At 57.7% G+C, this 11,218-nt stretch overlaps 4 protein-coding genes across 5 annotated transcripts in view; 3 read left to right on the top strand and 1 right to left on the bottom strand.

Annotated features, from left to right (window-relative positions):
• Nucleotides 1-6,469, top strand: part of ARHGAP39 (Rho GTPase activating protein 39) — a 67,584-nt gene extending 61,115 nt beyond the window's left edge. The window contains exons 8-12 of one of the 2 annotated variants that reach the window (XR_005627659.1): nt 303-502; nt 1,883-1,974; nt 2,062-2,231; nt 4,058-4,574; nt 6,448-6,469. Coding sequence is in view for 1 of the 2 variants with exons in the window: in XM_039711268.1 (XP_039567202.1) it covers nt 303-502; nt 1,883-1,974; nt 2,062-2,231; nt 4,058-4,252 (657 nt within the window). In the remaining variant the exon portion in view is untranslated. Of the gene's footprint in view, nt 1-302; nt 503-1,882; nt 1,975-2,061; nt 2,232-4,057; nt 4,584-6,447 lie in introns of those variants that run through there. The other variant, XM_039711268.1, reaches the window with a different exon arrangement.
• Nucleotides 4,387-6,013, top strand: LOC120503098 (rho GTPase-activating protein 39). The gene is made up of 4 exons (XM_039711261.1): nt 4,387-4,487; nt 4,702-4,793; nt 4,881-5,050; nt 5,659-6,013. Exons 1-4 carry the CDS (start codon nt 4,387-4,389, stop codon nt 5,851-5,853), a joined length of 558 nt encoding a protein of 185 aa, XP_039567195.1. The 3' UTR covers nt 5,854-6,013.
• LOC120503100 lies at nt 5,988-10,060 on the top strand. The gene is made up of 7 exons (XM_039711262.1): nt 5,988-6,068; nt 6,227-6,340; nt 6,499-6,590; nt 6,907-7,840; nt 7,874-9,537; nt 9,632-9,848; nt 10,041-10,060. The coding sequence occupies exons 1-5, from the start codon at nt 5,988-5,990 to the stop codon at nt 8,468-8,470; spliced, it is 1,818 nt and encodes a 605-aa protein (XP_039567196.1). The 3' UTR covers nt 8,471-9,537; nt 9,632-9,848; nt 10,041-10,060.
• Nucleotides 9,876-10,966, bottom strand: LOC120503101. Its single transcript, XM_039711263.1, has 2 exons — nt 10,597-10,966; nt 9,876-10,493 (listed from the first exon to the last, which is right to left on the bottom strand). Exons 1-2 carry the CDS (start codon nt 10,948-10,950, stop codon nt 9,876-9,878), a joined length of 972 nt encoding a protein of 323 aa, XP_039567197.1. The 5' UTR covers nt 10,951-10,966.
• Between the last annotated feature and the right edge of the window lie 252 nt (nt 10,967-11,218).

The raw sequence follows: 11,218 nt of genomic DNA on the forward strand, positions 1-11,218 counted from the left end.
ATGGATCCATGGATGGTGGGTGGATCCATGGATGGATCCATGGATGGATCCATGGATGGATGATGGATGGATGGATGATGGATGGATCCATGGATGGATCCATGGATGGATCCGTGGATCCATGGATGGATCCATGGATGGATCCATGGATGGATGGTGGAACCACCTTGACCACACTGCCTGGAATCCATCCATGGCTCCATCACAACCCTTATGAAGCTCAACCAGGGGGGTGGTGTGATTGAGGAGATCCCACCCTGGCCACCACAGAGGCCACCGGTGACCTCTGGTGTCTCCTGCAGGGCCTGAAGAAGCCGAACATCGAGGAGATCCGTCACGCCAAGAACGCCGTCTTCAACCCGTCCATGTTCGGCAGCTCCCTGCAGGACATCGTGGCCATGCAGAAGGAGCGGTACCCGGACCGGCAGCTGCCCTGGGTGCAGACCCGGCTCTCCGAGGAGGTCCTGGCGCTCAACGGGGACCAGACCGAGGGCATCTTCAGGTAAAGCCACCCCACGGTCATGGGGACACCTCATGGTGGTGGCAAGCCGGAGGTTCTCACAAGAATTGTCTCAAAATGGGGCGAGTTCACGTTTTTGGGTGTTCTCCTCTGGTGGGTCCTCCAAGATCATGGGGGTGTCTTTATGGTGGCCACCAGAGTCATGGCAAGGTCTTGGTGGCACCATCCACTGGGTCCCTCCAACTTCTCCTTGGGGGTTTCTCCATGGTGGCCACCGGTGATTGCAGGGTCTTAGTGGCACCAAGCTCCCAAAACGGCTCCAAGGCCATGAAGGTTTCTCCACAGTGGCCACCAGAGTCATGGGGGAATCTTGGTGGCACCATCCAAGTGGGTCCCTCCAACTTCTCCTCACTCCATGGTGACCGCCACAGGCATGGTGAAGTCTTGGTGGCCACCACAGGCATGGTGAGGTCTTGGTGGCCACCATCCACTGGGTTCCCTCTACTTCTCCTTCCTCCAAGGCCATGGGGGTGTCTTCATGGTGGCCACCTGTCACGGTAGAGTCTTGGTGGCACCATCCCCGGGGTCCCTCCATGAAGGTTTCTCCACAGTGGCCACCAGAGTCATGGTGGGGTCTTGGTGCCACCAGCCAAGTGGAGCCTCCCAACTTCTCCTTACTCCAAGGCCATGGAGGTTTTTCCATCGCGACCACCAAGGTCATGGTGGGGTCTTGGTGGCACCAAGCTCCCAAAACGGCTCCAGGGCCATGGAAGTTTCTTCACAGTGGCCACCAGAGTCATGGTGGGGTCTTGGTGCCACCAGCCAAGTGGAGCCTCCCAACTTCTCCTTACTCCAAGGCCATGGAGGTTTTTCCATCGCGACCACCAAGGTCATGGTGGGGTCTTGGTGGCACCATCCAGTGGGTCCCTCCAGCTTCTCCTTGATCCAAGACCATGGAGGTTTCTCCACAGTGGCCACCAGAGTCATGGTGGGGTTTTGGTGGCACCAAGCTCCCAAAACGGCTCCAAGGCCACGGAGGTTTCTCCACAGTGGCCACCAGTCATGATGGGGTCTTGGTGGCACCCAGCTCCCAAAACAGCTCCAAGGCCATGGAGGTTTCTCCATGTTGACCACCATTCATGATGGGATCTTGGTGGCACCAAGCTCCCAAGATGGCTCCAAGGCCATGGAGGTTTCTCCATGTTGACCACCAGTCATGATGGGATCTTGGTGGCACCAACAATCTCCCAATATGGCTCCATGGAGGTTTCTCCATGGTGTCCCCCAAGATGGGGTCTTGGTGACACCAAGCAGCTCCATGCCCAGCTGATGTCCCCTCCTGGTCCTCCTGGAGCACCCAAAGCTGTCCAGCTGGGAGGTCCCCATCGGTCACTCAGCCACCGACGCTTCTTCCCCCCACAGGGTCCCCGGTGACATCGACGAGGTCAACGCCCTCAAGCTGCAGGTGGACCAATGGAAGATCCCCACCGGCTTGGAGGACCCGCACGTTCCCGGTAGGACCTCGGGGCGATGTTTTGGTGGGAGCAGAACCTCCACGTAGAAGATCTCACACCTTCTCCTGTTCCCCGTGTCCTCTCCAGCGTCGCTGCTGAAGCTGTGGTACCGCGAGCTGGAGGAGCCGCTGATCCCGCACGACTTCTACGAGCAGTGCATCTCCCACTACGAGAACCCCGAGGCCGCCGTCGCCGTCGTCCACTCCCTGCCCCGGATCAACAAGATGGTGCTGTGCTACCTCATCCGCTTCCTCCAGGTACAGCAGAACCTTCTGCCGGCCCACCAGGCGGCCTCCAGGTCTGGTTCCTTCTCCTGAGGTGGTTTTGGGTTCTTTGAGGTCATCATGTGGTGGCCAAGAACCAGGAGTTCCACCAAGCCTATCATCTCCATCTTTCTCTTCCCACCCCATGAGTTGTTCCTTCTCCTGAGGTGGTTTTGGGTTCGTCGAGGTCACCATGTGGTGGCCAAGAACCGGGAGTTCCACCAATCCCATCACCTCCATTCCATGAGTTCCTTCTCCTGAGGTGGTTTTGGGTTCTCCAAGGTCACCATGAGAAGAACCAGGTGTTCCACCAATCCCATCACTTCCTTTTCCTTCTACCACTCCATGAGTTCATGCTCCTGGTTGATTCTCTCCAAGAACCGGGAGTTCCACCAATCCCATCACCTCCATTTTCCTCCTCCCACCCCATGAGTTCATGCTCCTCATTGACCCTCTTGGTTCCTTCTCCTGAGGTGGTTTTGGGTTCTCCAAGAGCACCATGAGAAGAACCAAGAGTTCCACCAAGCCCATCACTTCCATCTCCCTTCTATCACTCCATGAGTTCATGCTCCTGGTTGATTCTCTTGGTTCCTTCTCCTGAGGTGGTTTTGGGTTCTCCAAGGGCACCACGGGGTGACGCCCATTTTCCCCAAGAACCAGGAGGTCCGTGTGGTCCTTCCACCCATCTCCCCCCAGTCCCATCCTCTCCATCTTCCTCCTCCCACCCCATGAGTTCATGCTCCTGGTTTTTTCTCCTGGTTCAGTCTCCTGAGGTGGTTTTGGGTTCTCCAAGGTCACCACATGGTGACCCCCATCTCCCTCAAAAACCAGGAGATTCACCAACCCCATCACCTTCATCTTCCTCCTCCCACCCACTGAGTTGGTGTTATTGGAGACCCTCCTGGTTCCTTCTCTGGAGGTGGTTTTGGGTTCTTCGAGGTCACCATGTGGTGGCCAAGAACCAGGAGATACGCCAAGCCCATCATCTCCATCTTCCTCCTCCTACCCCATAAGCTGGTGTTCCTGGAGACCCTCCTGGTTCCTTCTCCTGAGGTGGTTTTGGGTTCTCCAACTTCATCACATGGTGGCCAAGAACCAGGAGTTCCACCAATCCCATCCTTTCCATCTTTCTCCTCCCACCCCATGAGTTCATGCTCCTGGTTTTTTCTCCTGAGGTGGTTTTGGGTTCTCCAAGGTCACCACATGGTGACCCCCATCTCCCTCAAAAACCAGGAGATTCACCAACCCCATCACCTTCATCTTCCTCCTCCCACCCACTGAGTTGGTGTTATTGGAGACCCTCCTGGTTCCTTCTCTGGAGGTGGTTTTGGGTTCTCCAAGGTCACCATGAGAAGAACCAGGAGTTCCACCAACCCCATCACTTCCATCTCCCTTCTATCACTCCATGAGTTCATGCTCCTGGCTGACCATCCTGGTTCCTTCTCCTGAGGTGGTTTTGGGTTCTCCAAGGTCACCACGTGGTGCCCCCCATTTTCCCCAAGAACCAGGAGGTCCGTGTGGTCCTTCCACCCATCTCCCCCCAGTCCCATCCTCTCCATCTTCCTCCTCCCACCCCATGAGTTGGTGGTCCTGGAGAACCTCCGGGTTCCTTCTCCTGAGGTGGTTTTGGGTTCTTCGAGGTCACCATGTGGTGGCCAAGAACCAGGAGTTCCACCAAGCCTATCATCTCCATCTTTCTACTCCCATCTGAAGTGGTTTTGCGTTCTCCAAGGTCACCACGTGGTGAAGAACCAAGTCCACACGGTCCTTCCACCCACCAACCCCTTGACCTCCACCTTTTCTCCTCCCACCACCTCCAGGTCTTCGTGCAGCCGGCCAACGTGGCCGTCACCAAGATGGACGTCAATAACCTGGCCATGGTGATGGCCCCCAACTGCCTGCGCTGCCAATCGGACGACCCGCGGATCATCTTCGAGAACACGCGCAAGGAGATGTCCTTCATCCGTGTCCTCATCCAGCACCTGGACACCAGCTTCATGGAGGGCGTCCTATAGCGGCTGCCACCGCGCCGTCCCCACCCCGCCACCGGCCCCCTGTCCCCTCCGAGGGTCAAAGTCCCCAGGTGGTGGCACCTATCTCCACCAAGAAACGGGAGATCCGTGAGGTTCTCCACCACGTGGTGAGCACCATGTCCACCAAGAACCGGGAGGTCTGTGAGGTTCTCCAAATTCACCATGTGGCGAGTTCCATCATCACCAAGAACAGGTCTGTGAGGTTCTCCACCACGTGGTGAGCTCCATCTCCAAGAACCGGGAGGTCTGTGAGGTTCTCCAAATTCATCATGTGGTGAGTTCCATCTCCACCAAGAACCGGGAGGTCTGTGAGGTTCTAGCAGCTCCATGCCCAGCTGATGTCCCCTCCTGGTCCTCCTGGAGCACCCAAAGCTGTCCAGCTGGGAGGTCCCCATCGGTCACTCAGCCACCGACGCTTCTTCCCCCCACAGGGTCCCCGGTGACATCGACGAGGTCAACGCCCTCAAGCTGCAGGTGGACCAATGGAAGATCCCCACCGGCTTGGAGGACCCGCACGTTCCCGGTAGGACCTCGGGGCGATGTTTTGGTGGGAGCAGAACCTCCACGTAGAAGATCTCACACCTTCTCCTGTTCCCCGTGTCCTCTCCAGCGTCGCTGCTGAAGCTGTGGTACCGCGAGCTGGAGGAGCCGCTGATCCCGCACGACTTCTACGAGCAGTGCATCTCCCACTACGAGAACCCCGAGGCCGCCGTCGCCGTCGTCCACTCCCTGCCCCGGATCAACAAGATGGTGCTGTGCTACCTCATCCGCTTCCTCCAGGTACAGCAGAACCTTCTGCCGGCCCACCAGGCGGCCTCCAGGTCTGGTTCCTTCTCCTGAGGTGGTTTTGGGTTCTCCAACTTCATCACATGGTGACCAAGAACCAGGAGTTCCACCAATCCCATCATCTCCATCTTTCTCCTTCCACCCCATGAGCTGGTGCTCCTGGTTCCTTCTCCTGAGGTGGTTTTGGGTTCTCCAAGGTCACCACATGGTGACCCCCATCTCCCTCAAAAACCAGGAGATTCACCAACCCCATCACCTTCATCTTCCTCCTCCCACCCACTGAGTTGGTGTTATTGGAGACCCTCCTGGTTCCTTCTCTGGAGGGGGTTTTGGGTTCTCCAAGGTCACCACGTGGTGACCCCCATTTTCCCCAAGAACCAGGAGGTCCATGTGGTCCTTCCACCCATCTCCCACCAGTCCCATCCTCTCCATCTTCCTCCTCCCACCCCATGAGTTCATGCTCCTGGTTTTTTCTCCTGGTTCCTTCTCCTGAAGTGGTTTTGCGTTCTCCAAGGTCACCACGTGGTGAAGAACCAAGTCCACACGGTCCTTCCACCCACCAACCCCTTGACCTCCACCTTTTCTCCTCCCACCACCTCCAGGTCTTCGTGCAGCCGGCCAACGTGGCCGTCACCAAGATGGACGTCAATAACCTGGCCATGGTGATGGCCCCCAACTGCCTGCGCTGCCAATCGGACGACCCGCGGATCATCTTCGAGAACACGCGCAAGGAGATGTCCTTCATCCGTGTCCTCATCCAGCACCTGGACACCAGCTTCATGGAGGGCGTCCTATAGCGGCTGCCACCGCGCCGTCCCCACCCCGCCACCGGCCCCCTGTCCCCTCCGAGGGTCAAAGTCCCCAGGTGGTGGCACCTCTCTCCACCAAGAAACAGGAGATCCGTGAGGTTCTCCACCACGTGGTGAGCACCATGTCCACCAAGAACCGGGAGGTCTGTGAGGTTCTCCAAATTCACCATGTGGCGAGTTCCATCATCACCAAGAACAGGTCTGTGAGGTTCTCCACCACGTGGTGAGCTCCATCTCCAAGAACCGGGAGGTCTGTGAGGTTCTCCAAATTCATCATGTGGTGAGTTCCATCTCCACCAAGAACCGGGAGGTCTGGGAGGTTCTCCAAATTCATCATGTGGTGAGTTCCATCTCCACCTAGAACCAGGAGTTCCATGTGGTTCCCCACCACGTGGTGAGCTCCATCTCCAAGAACCAGGAGGTCTGTGAAGTTCTTCACCATGTGGTGAGCTCCATCATCATCAAGAACCGGGAGGTCTGTGAGGTTCTTCCGTGGTGAGCTCCATCTCCAAGAACCGGGAGGTCTGTGAGGTTCTCCAAATTCATCATGTGGTGAGTTCCATCTCCACCAAGAATCGGGAGGTCTGTGAGGTTCTCCAAATTCACCACGTGGTGAGCTCCATCTCCACCTAGCACGTGGTGAGCACCATGTCCACCAAGAACCGGGAGGTCTGTGAGGTTCTCCAAATTCACCATGTGGCGAGTTCCATCATCACCAAGAACAGGTCTGTGAGGTTCTCCACCACGTGGTGAGCTCCATCTCCAAGAACCAGGAGGTCTGTGAAGTTCTTCACCATGTGGTGAGCTCCATCATCATCAAGAACCGGGAGGTCTGTGAGGTTCTTCACCATGTGGTGAGCTCCATCATCATCAAGAACCGGGAGGTCTGTGAGGTTCTTCACCATGCGGGGAGCTCCGTCATCACCAAGAACCTGGAGGTCTGAGGTTCTCCACCACGTGGTGAGCCCCATCTCCACCAAGAACCAGGAATTCCATGTGGTTCTCCAACTTCACCACATGGTGAGCTCCATCTCCACCAAGAACCAGGAGATCTGTGAGGTTCTCCAAATTCTACCATGTGGTGAGCTCCATCATCATCAAGAACCGGGAGGTCTGTGAGGTTCTTCACCATGTGGCGAGCTCCATCATCACCAAGAACCTGGAGGTCTGTGAGGTTCTCCACCACGTGGTGAGCTCCATCTCCACCAAGAACCAGGAATTCCATGTGGTTCTCCAACTTCACCACATGGTGAGCTCCATCTCCACCAAGAACCGGGAGATCTGTGAGGTTCTCCAAATTCTACCACGTGGTGAGTTCCATCATCACCAAGAACAGGTCTGTGAGGTTCTTCACCATGTGGGGAGCTCCATCTCCACCAAGAAGCAGGAGATCCATGTGGTTCTCCATCACGTGGTGAGCTCCATCTCCGCCAAGAACCGGGAGGTCTGTGAGGTTCTTCACCATGTGGGGAGCTCCATCTTCACCAAGAACCAGGTCTGTGAGGTTCTCCAACTTCACCACGTGGTGAGCTCCATCTCCACCAAGAACCAGGAGTTCCGTGAGGTTCTCCAACCTCACCACGTGGTGATCTCCATCTCCAGCTGGACCTCATGGACGGAGGGCATCCAGGGATTGTCTCCATCCTTTCCCGCCCGGACAAGGAGAAGTCCTTGGGGTCCATCCCGACCTTCTGGCTGTGTCACTGCCTGGTTCTTCGCTGGGGGAGTCACGAGGAACATCCTGGCTCTGTGGGGTCTCCACGGGGTTGGGGAGGTGGGAGAAGGTCACCTGGACACCGGGGACTACAATGACAAGGACCTGGGAGGTCCCCATGGGAGTGGTGGCCCTGGGGGGGTCATGGTGGCCAATTGTCCAGCCTGGAGAAGCTGGGTGGGCTGGATGTCCCCACATGTCACCATGTCCATCCTGTCCCACACACGTTGGCACCACCAGGACCTGTCCTGGAACCCCACCGGGTCTGTTGGACCTGTCCCAGGACCTCCCACCTGCTCCTGGTTCTTCTGGGCCCATCTTGGTGTCCATCCAACTCCTGGAGCCATCTTGGGGTCCATCCAACTCCTGAAGCCATCTTGGGGTCCATCATCTCCTCCTGGCCCTCCTGAGCCCATCCCGGGGTCCATCATCTCCTACTGGTCCTACAGGACCCATCTTGGGGTCCAGCATCTCCTCCTGGTCCTTCTGAACCCATCTTGGGGTCCACCATCAATTCCTGGATCTTGGAGTTCATCATCTCCTCCTGGTCCTCCTCGGGCCATACTGGGGTCCACCATCAACTCCTGGAGCCATTTTGGGGTCCATCATCTCCTCCTGGACCCTCCTGGGGCCATTTTGGGGTCCACCATCAACTCCTGGAGCCATTTTGGGGTCCATCATCTCCTCCTGGACCCTCCTGGGGCCATATTGGGGTCCTCCCTCAACTCCTGGAGCCATTTTGGGGTCCGTCATCTCCTCCTGGTTCTCCTGGACCCATCTTGGTGTTCATCTTCTCCAGGCCCTCCAGGTCTCACCTTGGTGTCCATCTCCTCCTGCTGGATCCATCCTGGTGTCCCCAGTGTCCTCCAGGACCGATCCTGGTGTCCCTGATCTCCTCCTGAACCCACCTTGGTGGCCCCCATCTCCTCCAGGTCCAACCCTGGTGCCCCCAGCTCTCCACGTGGTCCTGCCCAACCCACCTGGGCACCACCATCTGCTCCAGATCCCACCAGAGCACCCCCCAAATCCCTCCGGGTCCTCCTGGTCCCCCCAGATCTCCACCAGGTCCCATCCTGGTGACCCCAACCAACCTTGGTGCCTCCACCTGTCCCAGGTTTCACCTTGGTGACCCCAAATCTTCTCCAGGTCCCACCTTGGTGCTCCCGTCACTTCCAGGACCCATCTTGGTGACCCCAAATCTCCTCCAGGTCACGCTTGGGTGCCCTCAATCTTCTTCAGGACCAACCTTGGTGCCCCCATCTTCTACAGGACACCATCATCTGCTCCAGATCCCATCTGAGCAACCCCCAACCTCCACCAGGTCTTCCAGGGCCCACCTTGGTGCCCCCCCAGCCTCCAGCAGGTCCCACCTTGGTGCCCCAACCTCTTCCAGGTCCTCCAGATCCCACGTTGGTGACCCCAAATCTTCTCCAGGTTCCACCTTGGTGACCCCCAATGTCCAGCAGGTCCCACCTTGGTGCTCCCGAATCTCCAGGTTCTCCACATCCCACCCTGATGGACCCCCCAGTCTCCACCAGGTCCCACCTTGGTGACCCCAAACCTCCTCAAGGTTCCACCTTGGCGACCCCAAATCTCCTCCAGGTCCCACTTGGAGACCCCAAATGTCCTCCAGTTTCCGCCTTGGTGACCCCAAATCTCCTCCAGGTCCCACTTGGAGACCCCAAATGTCCTCCAGTTTCCACCTTGGTGACCCCAAATCTCCCGGTCCCACCTTGGGGACCCCAAATGTCCTCCAGGTTTGACCTTTGTGACCCCCAATCTCCAGCAGGTCCCACCTTGGTGACCCCAAATCTCCTCCGGTTTCCACCTTGGTGCCCCCCCAGCTTCCAGCAGGATCTCCTTGGTGACCCCACCACTTCCAGGTCCCACCTTGGTGCTCCCGAATCTCCTCCAGGTCCTCCAGCTCCCACCCTGATGGACGCCCCAGTCTCCACCAGGTCCCACCTTGGTGACCCCAAATCTCCTCCAGGTCCCACCATGGTGTACCCAAATCTCCTCTGGGTTCCACCTTGGTGCCCCCACCTCTTCCAGGTCCCACCTTGGTGACCCCAAATCTCCTCCAGGTCCCACCATGGTGTACCCAAATCTCCTCTGGGTTCCACCTTGGTGCCCCCACCTCTTCCAGGTCCCACCTTGGTGACCCCACCTCTTCCAAGTCCCACCTTAGTGACCCCAAATCTCCAGGTCCCACTTTGGTGACCCCAAATCTTCTCAAGGTCTCACCTTGGTGACCCCCAATGTCCAGCAGGTCCCACCTTGGTGACCCCAAATCTCCTCAAGGTCTCACCTTGGTGACCCTCAATGTCCAGCAGGTCCCACCTTGGTGCCCCCAAATCTCCTCCAGGTTTGACCTTGGTGACCCCCAACTTCCAGCAGGTTCCACCTTGGTGACCCCAAATCTTCTCAAGGTCTCACCTTGGTGACCCTCAATGTCCAGCAGGTCCCACCTTGGTGCTCCCGAATCTCCTCCAGGTTCTCCACATCCCACCCTGATGGACTCCCCAGTCTCCTCCAGGTCCCACCATGGTGTCCCCAAATCTTCTCCAGGTCCCACTTGGTGACCCCAAATGTCCTCCAGATCCCACCTTGGTGACCCAAAATCTCCAGGTCCCACCTTAGTGACCCCAAATCTCCTCCAGGTTCTACTTTGGTGACCCCAAATCTCCAGCAGGTCCCACCTGGGTGACCCCAAATCTCCTCCAGGTTTGACCATGGTGACCCTAAATCTTTTCCAGCTTCCACCTTGGGTGGCCCCCAACCTCCAGCAGGTTCCACCTTGGTGATCCCAGATCTTCTCCAGGTCCCACCTTGGTGACCCCAAATGTCCAGCAGGTCCTACCCTGGTGACCCCAAATCTCCAGGTCCCACCATGGTGACCCCAAACCTTCTCCAGGTCTGACCTTAGCTCCTCCATGTTTGACCTTGGTGACCTCAAATCTTCAGGTCCCACCATGGTGACCCCAAACCTTCTCCAGGTTTGACCTTAGCTCCTCCAGGTTTGACCTTGGTGACCCCAAATCTTCTCCAGGTTCCACCTTGGGGTGGACCCCAATCTCCAACAGGTTCCACCTTGGTGACCCCAAATCTCCTCCAGTTTCTGCCTTGATGACCCAAAATCTGCTCCAGGTCCCACCTTGGTGACCCCCAACTTCCAGCAGAACCTCCTTGGTGACCCCAAATCTCCAGGTTTGGCCTTGGTGACCCCAAATCTCCTCCAGGTCCCACCTTGGTGACCCCCAATGTCCACCAGGTCCCCCAAAATGGAGAGGTCCCCACAATGGGGGGGTCCCCAAGATCCTGAGATGGTCCCCAGGGCAGGGAGGGGGTCCCCAAAATGGCGGGGGGTCCATGGAGGGGTTCCCAAGACCCTGGGAGGGTCCCCAAGGCCTGAGGGGTCCCCAAAGTGGAGAAGGCCCCCAAAAATGGGGGGGCGGGGGGTGCCCAAAATGGAGGGGTCACCAAGATGGGGGGTCACCAAGGCTGGGGGGGTCCCCAAAATGGGGGGTCCCATGGAGGAGGGTCCCCAAAATGGGGGGGGGGGTCACCAAGGTGGGGACAGTCCCCAAAATCGGGGGGTCCCATGGGGGAGGTTGGCAAAATGAGGGGGCCCCAAAGTTT

Source organism: Passer montanus, unplaced genomic scaffold, assembly GCF_014805655.1.
Source record: "Passer montanus isolate IOZ18808 unplaced genomic scaffold, ASM1480565v1 scaffold246, whole genome shotgun sequence".
In the NCBI taxonomy this organism is placed as follows: Eukaryota; Metazoa; Chordata; class Aves; order Passeriformes; family Passeridae; genus Passer; species Passer montanus.

Coding starts and splice junctions, on each gene's coding strand:
- LOC120503098 (XM_039711261.1), top strand. CDS start 4,387: ATGTCCACCAAGAACCGGGAGGTCTGTGAGGTTCTCCAAATTCACCAT. Junction 4,488..4,701: donor GTGAGGTTCTCCACCACGTG/GTGAGCTCCATC, acceptor TTCCCCCCACAG/GGTCCCCGGTGACATCGACG. Junction 4,794..4,880: donor GGAGGACCCGCACGTTCCCG/GTAGGACCTCGG, acceptor TGTCCTCTCCAG/CGTCGCTGCTGAAGCTGTGG.
- LOC120503100 (XM_039711262.1), top strand. CDS start 5,988: ATGTCCACCAAGAACCGGGAGGTCTGTGAGGTTCTCCAAATTCACCAT. Junction 6,069..6,226: donor TCATCACCAAGAACAGGTCT/GTGAGGTTCTCC, acceptor ATCTCCACCTAG/AACCAGGAGTTCCATGTGGT. Junction 7,841..7,873: donor ACCTGTCCTGGAACCCCACC/GGGTCTGTTGGA, acceptor GGACCTCCCACC/TGCTCCTGGTTCTTCTGGGC.
- LOC120503101 (XM_039711263.1), bottom strand. CDS start 10,950: ATGGACCCCCCGCCATTTTGGGGACCCCCTCCCTGCCCTGGGGACCAT. Junction 10,494..10,596: donor TGGGGTCACCAAGGTCAAAC/CTGGAGGAGCTA, acceptor CTAAGGTCAGAC/CTGGAGAAGGTTTGGGGTCA.